This window comes from Mytilus trossulus, chromosome 5 (assembly GCF_036588685.1).
Source record: "Mytilus trossulus isolate FHL-02 chromosome 5, PNRI_Mtr1.1.1.hap1, whole genome shotgun sequence".
NCBI lineage: Eukaryota > Metazoa > Mollusca > Bivalvia > Mytilida > Mytilidae > Mytilus > Mytilus trossulus.
In genome coordinates, this window is record NC_086377.1 from 27444409 (window position 1) to 27458332 (window position 13924).

At 30.9% G+C, this 13924-nt stretch overlaps 1 protein-coding gene across 13 annotated transcripts in view; it reads right to left on the minus strand.

The window, feature by feature from the left end:
* LOC134718714 (talin-1-like) overlaps positions 1-13924 on the minus strand; it is a 146274-nt gene that overhangs the window by 13425 nt on the left and 118925 nt on the right. For 11 of the 13 annotated variants that reach the window (XM_063581395.1, XM_063581383.1, XM_063581393.1 and 8 more), the window contains 9 exons: positions 12764-12880; positions 12141-12326; positions 11536-11640; positions 11061-11166; positions 8082-8117; positions 6189-6313; positions 3211-3336; positions 1784-1801; positions 200-271 (listed from right to left, as the gene is read on the minus strand). In XM_063581395.1, the coding sequence (XP_063437465.1) occupies positions 200-271; positions 1784-1801; positions 3211-3336; positions 6189-6313; positions 8082-8117; positions 11061-11166; positions 11536-11640; positions 12141-12326; positions 12764-12880 (891 nt within the window). The remainder of the gene's footprint in view (positions 1-199; positions 272-1783; positions 1802-3210; positions 3337-6188; positions 6314-8081; positions 8118-11060; positions 11167-11535; positions 11641-12140; positions 12327-12763; positions 12881-13924) is intronic. The other 2 variants (XM_063581394.1, XM_063581392.1) reach the window with 2 other exon arrangements.

The window sequence follows — 13924 nt, forward strand, 5'->3', positions numbered from 1 at the left end:
ATTAAGGGCATAAACTAGAACAGATAAAGTGACGCCACCAAAATTCAAACTTGATCTGTGTTTTGCGGAAATAAGCATTGTGTAGAAGTTTCATAACATTTGGTGGAGACAAACTCAAGTTAAAGAATGGAAACCAATTTTGGGAAGTACATAAGTAATGACCCCTCCACTACGACAGGGGCATAAATATGTAACTTACTGCTGAGATTAGTCCCTGTGACCATTGTCCATCATCATTCTGGAAATCAGCTTTGTGGTATGCAGCTTCAATCTACAAAGGGAAGTAACTTGTTTGTTAAAAATATCAATAATAAGGATTAATAATATTGCTACTATTTTCATGCAATTTTACTATACATTGATCAACATGGTTTTATAAATTGACAAGAGAGAAATCAGCAAAATCATTCATCAAGAATTTTGTTAAATAGAATAGTTTTAGTTAAAGTATTTTAATACACTTCATGCTATGGTTGTCATTAATCATTCCAATGAGTCAGATATTTTCATATTAGTTATCAAGTTTTTTAGGATGAAAACAGAAAACAGAGAACAAATCATACATACAATATAACATTCTATTATTCAATAACGTTGTGTAATTGAACAGTATTCTTTATAATAGATTCAATGCAACAGGAAAAGCAATTTAACAGAATTTAAGGTTTAAACTGTTTTTTGGCAACATATAATGCTATTATAACCATACAAAGTAAAGTGTTAGAGAGCTACATGTTCACAATTCAATTGTGTATAAAAAAGTGGTAAATAAACATGCATACACTAATACTTTTTTTCTAGTTAATTCATAGTTATATCAATATATGATGGACCATCCATAATGAAATAACTAATAGTCTTATAGCCATAATAGTTGAGTTACAAGCTTAAGAAAGATAGGTAACACAAAAATGTTTATGTTTAATTTTTCAGATGTGAAGCAAGCATGAAAGCAAAATAGTAATTCAATAATTTGTTCTGGACATCTTGTTTTTAATCATGCAGCTAGAAAAAAGATTTTTTTTCTACTCGAAAAATTAAGCCATATACTTCAATCAGTAACTGTGTAATCTCATGAAAATCACAAAACTACAGTAAGAAGGAAGAATGATTTTACACAAGCAAGACAGTGCAGACTAAAAACACATGGCTACTCTTGATTCTATTACTCTTCAGGAGACAGTTAGGACTGCCCCAGCCAATCTCAGTACTTGTCTAAAACAAAAGGGTTATTTACCTGATGAACCTAAAGCTAAGTAGGGACTATCTCAAAAGGGAAAAGTTAACTTTTTATGAATTTTTTCCTGTCATACTGAGACAACCTGAGGAAAATCCCATTGTAGGATTCCTCAGCCTCAATTTAGGACTTTTCCCTGTTAAGGTATAATTTGTGTATTCAGAATCTAATGCATTCTGGGAAACATTTTCAAAAACGTACACCAAAAAGTTGTGGTTTGGTTCCAAAAGTTCTAAACCAATGGAAATGAGACCAATGACATAACATTTTTGTCATTTTAATGTAAAACTAATGAGATTACCCATAGTCCTTTAGATTCTGAAAAGGCCAATTAGAAGGCACTGCCACACATATTTAAATATATAAATTCCACAAAATGTTAAGGTCAAACCCATCCATTCTGAGATAATCCCTTTTGATACAAGGTAGCTTCCTCTATTGATAAATATTCCTTATTTTCATAGCTATTTTTATTAAACCTTCCGCCATTTTTAAAATATACAATTGCAAAGCACACCACCACTACAAAGCGTGATATAATTTTACCTCTTTTCTAGTACGGATCTGAAAAGCAGTAATGTTAACTTCTAAACACAGTTAATATACTAACAGGCAATCATTCATAATAAAATAGAAGATAGATAAGTTCAGTAATCAACTAAAATATGTCTCATATTCATCTATAATATAAACCAGTTTTAAAATAGTGTGGATTCATTTATTTTTGGGGGTACCAATTTTCATGTTTTAAGGAAAACTTGCATACTACTGGGTATTCATTTTCCCAGTTTTGCTGAAGTCAGCATACAAACCTATAGAAAATTCATCAATTCGTTGAACATTTAATTTCGTGGTTTAACTGTACCCACCAAATTCACAGAAATTGGTATCCAATGAATAATAATGAATCCACAGTAAAAGGGCTAAATATTATTTTTTTGTATAATAAGGAACTGTAATGGGCAGTATAAGATTGATGTAACTTGAAGTCATTTTAATTACGCTAAAAGTGGAAAATAATCATCTCTGCAAATAACTGCAAAGTAACAAAAAGGGAAATTTGAGCTGTAGTCATGGTCATATGTAATTCTATACGAAAATTGCAATGCAATCTTTTTTCTTTTTTCGGAACTTTTTAACTTTGACATTGTCTGATATGGTCTAATACTATATTCTACCTGGAACTGGATTCTGAAGTCCACTAAACTTACAAAATATAATAAGTTGAAAAGAAATATAAGCATTCTACGGGTTAAAGCAGGTATTGCAACTATTGTTTCTCAAATTTTCCGATCTTCATGCTTAGGATAAAGTAGAAGGTACCATAGTATTAAAAGACATGCAAAAATCTGGTACCTTTCGTGTACCAGTCAAACACAGAGACATGGTTTGTAAGAAAAACAAAAGCTGTATAATGTCACCATGCTCTTGAGAATGTGAATCAGAACTATAATACTTGAGCCTGACTCCGAGAACCTTGCTGACAAATGACTCTTTTACTTGAAATTAGTCAGATGTAAAAATTAGGAAGGACATTTTTTTTAAATCTACTTCTATAACAAATTGGAATAACTAGTTCAGATTTTTCTATGCATTAACATAGCTTTTAGTCTTAAATTCTGTAAATTCAGATTTTTATTTTCGATCTTCTGTTATTGCAAAAATTGACACAAAAACTGTTTCTAAAAGAAAACCACTTGCATTTTAAATAATTTATTATTTTATTTTTGTATGCAGTATTTCCTTAAATGGCAATAATTAGTCTTGCATTTCTGTAAAAAAATTTAACAATCACATTAATAAATTTACATAAAAACTTCTGAATTCACAGAATCCCCTATTACTGGAATCTTTCTGCTTCAATTCAAAATGTTTCAATTATAATCCTAATGTGTCTGTGATAAAAATACAAGGCAAATTATAAAATTGAAAAAGAATTATGACTGACAAATCTTAAAATAGGGACTTTTTACCTTTCCTTGTGCCACCAATTCTTTTTGTGCTGCTGATGCTGACTTGACAAGAGCCGCTGTGGCTGCTGCAATGGATTTGGCAGCATCTAAGATCTGTTCTTCAAAGTTAAGACTCATGTCAGCTTCCTAAAGATAGGAAAAATAAAAATAATGAACAGGTCAGAATATGTCAACCTCTTTTCAGGTCTATAATCTCACAAATCAGTGTTTTCTTCTTCATTATTAGAATGAAAAGAAGGAAAAACTTTTTGCCAATTAAAGGGACTTTTGTTACAATAAACCTTAATAAGATATCTTTTTTTTTAATGCGGGTGAATGGGGGATACTTTCTTACTTCAATACAGTAACCATTCTTGAAAAATTATCTATTATCTGTTTACATTAATTGAATTTGCTTCAAATGACATAAGATATGAGTCTTGATGTCAGTTTATTTGAATTTCAACATTTTATATTTTAATATTTAATAAATAAAAATATATGGTAAACATGAAGCAGAAATTTTCAAAAATTAAACAACCTCTGGGAAAGGGGAAGAATCTAATAAAATCATTGTCTCCACACATTCTGAGGGAATAGCCCAAATTAAATAATATAAAAAAAGCATGGGACATGATTGTTATACCCATGGACAACACACCAGAAAATGCTGGAGAGGATCATATACATCATGATAAAAAAATCTCAAATAATCACATCAAGTACATGAGTTGCAAAAATTATAATACTTTCAATCAATTTACACACATGTGGTAAAATTGCACAGTATCTTATCAAAGGGGTGAAGTTTATCAACTTAAAATTTCCAAAACTCGATCCAAATTGTTACAATTGTTTTAAAAAAAGATTTAACAAATCTTTAATTTTGAAAATGATCAAAGGATAGTAGAAATGACCTTTGTTTAAAAAGTTAAGGTCCTTTTCAAGTCTTTCATAATTATTTTTACCATTTATTCTGGGTTTAATGTTAAAGGATTTGAATGACGTGATTACTCGAGGTAAACACTTACCCATGTAACTAGCAATGATCTCAGCTAAAAGAAAACACTAACAATTTATATCTAACTTTTACCTACAACCTTTTTAATATTTGTCATTTTCTTATACAAACAAACTGATCAACTCAGTAGAACTTAGCCTGTGTATAATCACAACCAAACACCTACGTAGAACTTGACGACTATTCTGACTACAAACAATCCACCACTTCTGAAGAACTTGGCCTATCTATAAACACAACCCAACACCTATGCATAAGATCTTTAATCATAGCTAAACACATCTGCTGAATAATCGCAACCTAATACATCTGTAGAAGTGGTCCACTATTCTAACTATAAACAACCCTCCAACGCTGTAGAACTAGACTACTATTCTGTTTATATCAATAAAAACAACTGACTACATCTGTAGAACTTGGTTAGTCTATTTAAGACAACCCACATCCTCTGTAGAACTTGGTTAATCTATTTAAGACAACCCACATCCTCTGTAGAACTTGGTTAATCTATTTAAGACAACCCACATCCTCTGTAGAACTTGGTTAGTCTATTTAAGACAACCCACATCCTCTGTAGAACTTGGTTAATCTATTTAAGACAACCCACATCCTCTGTAGAACTTGGTTAATCTATTTATGACAACCCACATCCTCTGTAGAACTTGGTTAGTCTATTTAAGACAACCCACATCCTCTGTAGAACTTGGTTAATCTATTTAAGACAACCCACATCCTCTGTAGAACTTGGTTAGTCTATTTAAGACAACCCACATCCTCTGTAGAACTTGGTTAATCTATTTAAGACAACCCACATCCTCTGTAGAACTTGGTTAATCTATTTAAGACAACCCACATCCTCTGTTGAACTTGGTTAGTCTATTTAAGACAACCCACATCCTCTGTAGAACTTGGTTAATCTATTTAAGACAACCCACATCCTCTGTAGAACTTGGTTAATCTATTTAAGACAACCCACATCCTCTGTAGAACTTGGTTAGTCTATTTAAGACAACCCACATCCTCTGTAGAACTTGACAAATTCTGATAACAAACAACCCACCACCGCTGTTATTAGCTTGCCACTGTTCTGACTAAAACAACTACCCACCTCTGTAAAAATTGGCCATAAAAAAAGCTCCACCGCTGTTTTTTGCTGGCCACTATAAAGACACACAACCCACCACCACAGTTCTTCAATGGCCACTGTCACAACAAACAACCCACCACAGCTGTTATTCGCTGGCCACTGTCACAACAAACAACCCACCACCGCTGTTATTCGCTGGCCACTGTCACAACAAACAACCCACCACCGCTGTTATGTGCGTGCCACTATCATGACAAACAACCCTCCACCGCTGTTATTTGCGTGCCACTATCATGACATGTTTGATACTCGGTGACTATTATCTACCACCAAATATATCAAACATATCTGACAGTAGTTAGCTGTTATCCTTCACCAATGTTAGTATACAGTGAAATAAAATCAAATATAATCTACAGTGTGTCTAAATCCAACATTTAAAACCATGTTCCTATTGTGAATACTGTACAGTGCAACCTGGCTAAATAGAACCATCTATCCAACAAAATATCCAAATATCCTTGAATCAACAGACTTATTGGGTTAATGATGTTAGTAAATAACTAAGTTATGCGTATAAAAATTAGTGTGGAAATATTCCTTTACAGTGGGAACAAATTTTCGTGGATTGAATACAAAAAATTATATTTCTGCTCAGGGAAAAGTTTCAAATTAGATATACTCTAACATTGTAAGGTTGATTTTCTAGGCATGTATATTTATTTTGTAGATACTTGATTTCAAAATATTGACAAACTGCTTAAGGTCAAAAGATAATTTGAATTGATTTGCTTTGAAATTTATGGTTAAAACCGTTAATCCAATATGACAAATCCACGAAAATAAGTTTCCCAGAAACAATAAAAAATACACAGTCTGTCAAAACCTTACCCTAGCTTTTTGTCTTGGTTTAAGTAATGCCAATTTTTTAGCAGCTGCTTCAATAGAGTTAGCTGCTCCCAGTAATTCATTCTCCGCTATCACAGTAGGGTCTTCTGGATCTACCCAATCAGAACCTACAAATATACATGATATGTTAAATTAATACATGTATTTAACTTCTTACATCACATTACCAAAGTGTATACAAGACATATCCAGTTCTATCATGAAAAATAATGAGTTGTGAACATATTTCACTAGAACTTAGCCTTTTTTATTATTTCTCATCTTATAACAACCTATATTAATTTCATGTTGAAACTTAGACAGAAATCCATATATGTGCTTCTTCTAATGGGTACCACTGCACAATCTAATGCATCCTGGGAAATATTTTCTATGATTTCAATGCATCCTAGTGATTGGTTAAACAATCTCCTAATCAATGTTTAAATGCTATCTTCACTTTGATGTTATCACAACAAAATTTTACCCACAGTCCTACTTGTATAAAGTGCAATGCTTTCATAGGTTTTAAATAAGGTATCTAGTCTTTTAAGAGGAGACTAAAACTGTCAATGATGAGGATGCAATTTAACTTTCTGAATCCATGCTTAGTAGCATTTAACATCTCAGGTAATTCATGCTGTTAACATCGTGGTCTATATATCAATCATGCCATAGTTGGTTTTGATGGGAATGGACACTTAATTTGGTGTAGGGGTTAACATCATAATGAAAACATACTGTGTATTTCTGATGCAAGAAAGTACTCATGCAGAATTATAGGGCAACACATGGAAATAATGGAATAATGAGCAATGGTTTAATCTCAGCTGCATATGTGTTAGCCAATACATTTTTTCATTAACAACAATTGCTTATATTTCTCTGTTTATCAAAGGTCAAATCAAAGGTTAAAACAAAGGTCAAAACAAAGGTCAAGGACTTCCAGGACAAAACCTGTAGAAGGTATTCTCTACTAACTACTGACTTTAAAAGTAAATGCATTAACTAACATCTTTAATGAACACTTTATTTAACTGTTAGTAAGAAAGGCATTCAGTACAATAATATCAGGTCATATAACAGATGCATGCTTTACAGCTAATTTCCTAAAGCATGTAGAGCAATAATTGAGTTAATTTGCTTGCTTTTTTTTTTTTTTATATTGTATAATCATTACCAGTAGGATAACACCCAATTAAATTCAAATATTATATATACAAGGTAAAACTTTGACTATATATTGTTTAAAGATGCAAATCTTATTTACAAAGCTTGTATAAACAATTATACAAATAAAGCAAGCACGCCAACCAGAGTTTTGCTTTACATGCATTAGGAAATTAGCTGTAAACTACTCTTCATTAGGCTCACTGTATTTTACATTTTGGATAATAATAAGTGAAATCAAATTATTATATCCTTTTAATTTGGAAAAAAAAAATCATTCAACATTCTCAAAAGCACTGGGTCGTGTGGATTTTTTCTCAAGTTGGACATATGCAATCAAAGTAACTGCAAATTGATATTAGTTAGTGATCAGCAGTTCTGACCATATTGTGTTTGATTTGTATTTTTGACCTTTGTAAGTAAAGTACGATTAATAACCTATCAACACTTTCCTTAGAAACTAATAAACAACATCAAAGGGGAGATAACTCAACTATCCTACTGGCATTCAGACTGGTTCCCTTAAAACTTTGAAGATCATTACATGGCCATGGAAAGGCGTTCCCTCTAGCTACAAAGCTATTCTTATTATCAAAATTTTGAAATTGTTAAGGAAAGCAATTTTTAACCATGTCTGAAGTTATCTAATTTTAAACAGTTGTCACTTTCCATGGCCATTTCCACTAAACAGGGAACCAGTAACAATTGGCATTCCATGTTGGTTACCTGGGACAATATATGACCATCTTATTTCATTGTTGGCTGTAGAGGAAAATAATCACATTATATAAACAGATTGACCACTGCTGGTCACTCAAGTCATACATATTAAATTGCTGACTATTCAAGATCACTAAGGCAAAGTAATAGCCAGTCTTTTTTAGACTAAATTCTAATAAAAGTTATAAATAAAATGAAGAAGCAGTAATACTTTCTATCTGAAAAAAATATATAAGAATGTGAGGGTTCATTATCATCAAATGGGTTTCATTATCTAAAAATCAATTCCTCAATTTTAATATTGTTTTTAAAATTAGCAACTTTTGCCATATAAACTGGTACCCACATCATTTAATGAACCAACTACATTCTATTAAATGGCAATTAACGGAAGCGCTTCTAAAAATAAAACTTTTAATAATAGACAGTTAGTAGTGATAAATTACCAAACCCATGTGATTTGCTGCAGGAAGGCAATATGATAATAATATCGAATATATATTTAGATTCTATATAATTTCTTCTTTAAATATATATAAATAAATCAAAAACTATTGTTCCTATTTTTTTTTTCATCAACAAAAGATTTTTCCAAATCACAAAAAAATCTTTTGATTAAAATCACATATTACACAAACAGCATAATTTGTGAAAATTTCAGATTTCAGACTTTTTAACAATTGCATGCCTGATGATAAAATGATCATATGAAATATTCATAAAATTGAAAGCCTTAAAAATAAAATTAAGTTCTTATGACCATTTGGAAATGTTTTTTGAACACTGACAAATCAAGCAAAAGTCACAATCAGCAGTAAAATTATGAATAATTACAATTAAGGCCATTCAAAATTGATTGGTTTTTTTCTCAAGCCTATTGTGCAGGCAAGTATCTTTTTTCTGATCAATTTGTTCTATTCTATTTATTTAGATATTAAAGCGTAAGAAAAATCGTAAAATGACACATTGAGGTCTTTTCTATCTTTCAATTTTCCAAAATGAGCAACATTACACTCAAAATAATGTCACACATTTGTTCTTATTTTATTTAAGAGAGATCAGACTAAAAGATAATTGTAATGAAATTTGAAATAACAAGAAATAAGGCTTTTATCAGATTTTTTTCTCAGATGCACAATTCCAACAACTTGTGTAGGCTTGAGAAACAATCATTGGAATGAATGGCCTGCACATTTCCACAAATTTCACAGACATACATAACAGTAACAAAAAGAAGATAACTCTTCAAAGTAAGGGAGATAATGGAACAATTTAAAAAAAAAAATCAATCGTCATTAAAATATAATAGGCAGAACTTTGCAACTAATGGCTGTTTTACTTACTAAAAAGACTTGAATTTATACTATCAAAAACTAATCCTTTTTTGTTAAAAAAAAATAAATGGCTAAATAAAATTATATGATAAATAATATTTATATTAAAATATAATAACAACATTATTACATGTAAACAATATTTGATTGGGAAGGGTATTGTATTGTCACCTACCTAGTTGTAAAGCTAACAAATAATAAATATTAAGTATAATTACAATAATGTATATCATAAAAAAAATATGGGGAAAATACTTTTTTCGTTCAGGAAAATATAAAAATCGTTTCAAGTGACGAATGTATAATAAAACCACAGCAACAAAACAAATCGTGCTGATCTCATGAGGGGCTGTCTAAAGGATCTACTTGGGAATTAAAAAACAACGTAAAATGACTGCGTGCAAAACAAAAATTACCCAAGAAAACTGCTCGCGGCACTCCTTTACTTCTATCGTACATATTATTGACTAAAAACAAAAGGAAAGCATGTGGTCTTGTAGAACAAAACAAAAATGTGCACACACATAATCGTCAAACACAAGACATAAATGTAAGAATGAGACTATGGGAAATTCGGCATTCATGTAAATAAGATCTTTAAATGTTCTAATCAATAATTGTAAATTCCTAATTTTTTTGGTTAGTTTTTTTCTAAATATCACAGAGAAAATACTTTGGGAAATTGATACTTTCAATTTATATAATCTTTAAAATTACTCTTTGCTTTGCCACAAGAAAACAAACATAAGTAAAAGCTTGATATATTTCCTATTATCTTAAGCTCTGTTGTTAATTCCATTAGTAATATCTTTTGTTCAGTCAAAAAAATCTGAGAATTCTATTTCTAATTTTGAATAATCTTATAAATAATAATTAGAATTATAAAACACACACAAAATGAAACAGCTATTCATATGTCTATAAATAGAAACTGAAAAGTCCTATCAGAAATAAGATGTATATGAAATGACCATGATATAACAAGACTTTAGCAGCTGATAAGCATTGTAAAATGTGAAGCGTCAAGCATCAAACTCATGCTTAATTCAATTAAAAAATATCTCAACACAAAATAATGTAATAAACTCATGTTACATATGTTCTAGGACTAAGTATGATATTTTTAAATTTATGTTTTTTAACTCATTTTCTTTTTTTGCTAAAAGGTTAAAATATTTCTTCTTTTTCAAATTAAAATATAAGATCAGTAAAATCCAAGAAATAAATATGATGTACATATAACTATTCATTCATTTTTTTTTATAACACACCTTATGTGCTCAAATTATTTTTACATTATTTATTTTGTGCATTATTTAGTATTATTGGACTAATTCATCTTTGTCCAAAAACTTATTATGGTCAATAAAATAACTTCTTCCCATTTCACACAATTAAATCTGGATAAAACACACAGACATTTGGGGATAAACTAAGGGCTGCTCCATTAAAACACACATAGTACTCACTCAGTGAACGTACTTTGAAAATAGGGAAACCACCTATAGAAGCAAATTAAGAAATTTATATTTTCGCTGCCCACAAAAAGTATCTTAAGTAAAAATTTCAAGCCACCTTCCCTGAGTACCATGTATGTTTTAAGGAACATCCCCAAGGAGGTACGATAAAATCAATATAATATAAAACAAACCTTTTATAACTTCCGCTGAGTGAACAATTTCTGTGACTGAGTTAGCCACTTGTCGAGATATAGTGATTAGATTGTGTTTTGCCTCTGCTGTGGGTTTCTGTACACACTGATAAAGAAACAGAAATAAATTCAGATATCACTGAAGAAGTGCTTATAAGTTTGTTATACAGTTTTAAAATAGAACTGAAAATAAGCTCTGTTTCCAAAATGTAATTAAAGTACAAGTATCACATCATATATACGAAACCAATTGGTAATATTTTGTATTTTATTGTGCAAAGAAACTGAAACATTTTCTTTGTAGCAATTTTCAAAGTGTTCACTTCTCTTCGTGTTTCATCTGCGCCTAATTTCAATTTATCTTACTTTTCATTTTTTTTTTAACATATTTACAATCATGTTAGTTTTTTATGTTGTTTTTATCTTAATCTTAATATGAGTTGAAGATTATGACAGGCTGGTTCCCTAAACTTACAGCATGGACTTGTCGTAACAGTTCATTATAGGATACGGCAGCAGCATGTCCTGCTCTGACTGTTCTCTGTCTGGTTTCTGTTGTCTCTGCTGTTAACGCAGCAGCCTGCAATTAAAAAGTTTAGATTATATTTGTGTCCATTCTCTGGAAATGAAAACAATGTCATAATAATGGCAAAGCTTTCAGTTGCTTGAGAATTCCTTACAAATATCATTATCATGGAAAGACATGGTGAAAATTTGTCACTTCAAAAAGATCATGTGTAAAACCAATGCACACTATACAATTGTATTATTTTCAATGAATATTGAAATATGATAGCTGACTGGCAATAGTCTAATAAATTGTAGTCCTTTTTCCGCAATGTCATAAAAATGTCATCAAAGTTGCGCGATATGGATTAAACAGCAGGCTATTTATCACATATGCAAAACTACTGTATTTACTACTAAACATATGATAAGTCAGCAAGTACAACGACACACAAAACATGCAATGAAGCATTTCAATCAGTTAATCAACTCTTGAACAAAATTTGTAATAGATTTGGTATCTTGAGAATGTCCTCCTATTTGCAGAATGACCATATGAGGCACATAACCTACCTTACAAACACCTAATAAATCAAACACAGCTTTTCTACTCATGTTGGCTGCCACTATAACATCTTCCTGTCGACATGAATTACCAGCAGCAACTGCTTTGGCTGTTGCCATGGTTATAGGTTTGGTCAAGCGTATCAGATCTTCTGCAGAGGCTTTCTTGTCTGTGCCTGGTGTACTATCATAAGCCTGAAAAGAAAAAAATATTTAAAACATTAAGGTTTATTTATTAATACAGAATTAACCAATTAAAAAAATTAATATGCCTTCAAAATGTTCTACTGTGTTCAAAAATAGGCAATTTTCACTATAAAAAAGAAATTTTTAACTTAGTGAATGGTTCTGGACAACACACATTTGTAAATGCTAGTTCTGGAGTTACAGATTTGGCAGGCTTTTTTATAAGGAGAGATCTTTTACCAAAAAAGAGGGACGAAAGATACCAGAGGGACAGTCAAACCTTCTTGAGCTTTAATAAATATTTGCAGGATATTACTGCAGACTGTGAGTTGACCTTGAGGAGTCTTTTTGATTTAAATGTGTTATATTAAAATTTTTGAAAGGGGAAATAACTTATCTGATTTTGAGTTATTGTCCCCTTTTTTTAGAAAGGGGAGACTACTGACCTTTATTTCTTGGTTGATGGCCTCAATTGTACCTTCTAGAGCCTGAGTACCTCTAGAAGCCTCATCCTCCACTGTCTTTACAGTTTTCAGCAGAGATGTCACATTTGTTACCATTACCTATAAAGGGAAATAACTATTCTTTAATATGTAAATCATTTCTTATCTCCCTTGTTTGTATTTGTAAAAAGTGTTCTGACCAATCAAATTGCATCTAACAGTGCTCCCTTGTTATTTCAATCAATTTGAAGTTTTTCTTGGCTTACATTTTTACTCAAATTGAAAATATAGAAAATGACCTTGGAATATTTGGTCGTTCTCACATTTGATAAAATTTTCTTTGACCAAATTTCTATATATGACAACAAGGGTACACTGTGTATGCAGATATGCTTTGATAATATTTTTTTTAAATTTCCTGCCTTATTACAGTACCTTTATATATACCTCACCTTTGAAACAAAAATATTACCAAAGCAGAACACAACAAAAACATAATATCTACACTTAATGATAATTAATACTAGGGCAATGATCATTTCAATAGCAGATGACAGCAAGTTCTTACTTTTAATATTTATCATGTGCTAAACTTGAATTTATGTAAACAGGATGGATTCTGTATCATAGGTTTGTAAAATAACAACATTTTGTTTTGTACTTGTATGTGTAAGTGACAGATAGTTTCACAAATAGTTTGATATCAACTGTAGTGTAGAGATTTTTTTCATTGCATAAGAAATATTACTTGAACAGAAAACCTGAGTGGGACATTTCATCAGAAACTGACAAATTCTCATGTAACAAGTGACATTCTGAAGGTCAAGTTCATCTTAATATTTTTCACTTTTTCTTTATATTATATTCATCAGTGTTCATGTCATTTGAATTCTGGTGGGTAGATTTCAAATTGGCAATCATACCACATCTCCTTATACTTATAACCAGCACTTAACAGAATGTTGACCTTCATAAGCAGACGGCGAACTGCCACAGATTTTGATACACTTGACCTATAAATGTCATAAAAGTAGTTCTGCACTTAGGTGTAAAATATTTTCTCATGTAATGTAAAAATTGTATAGAAATGCCTGCAATATCATGTCAAGGCTGAAAATACAATATTCAATCATCAAGAAAGTTATTTTCTTTGTCAAACAGAAC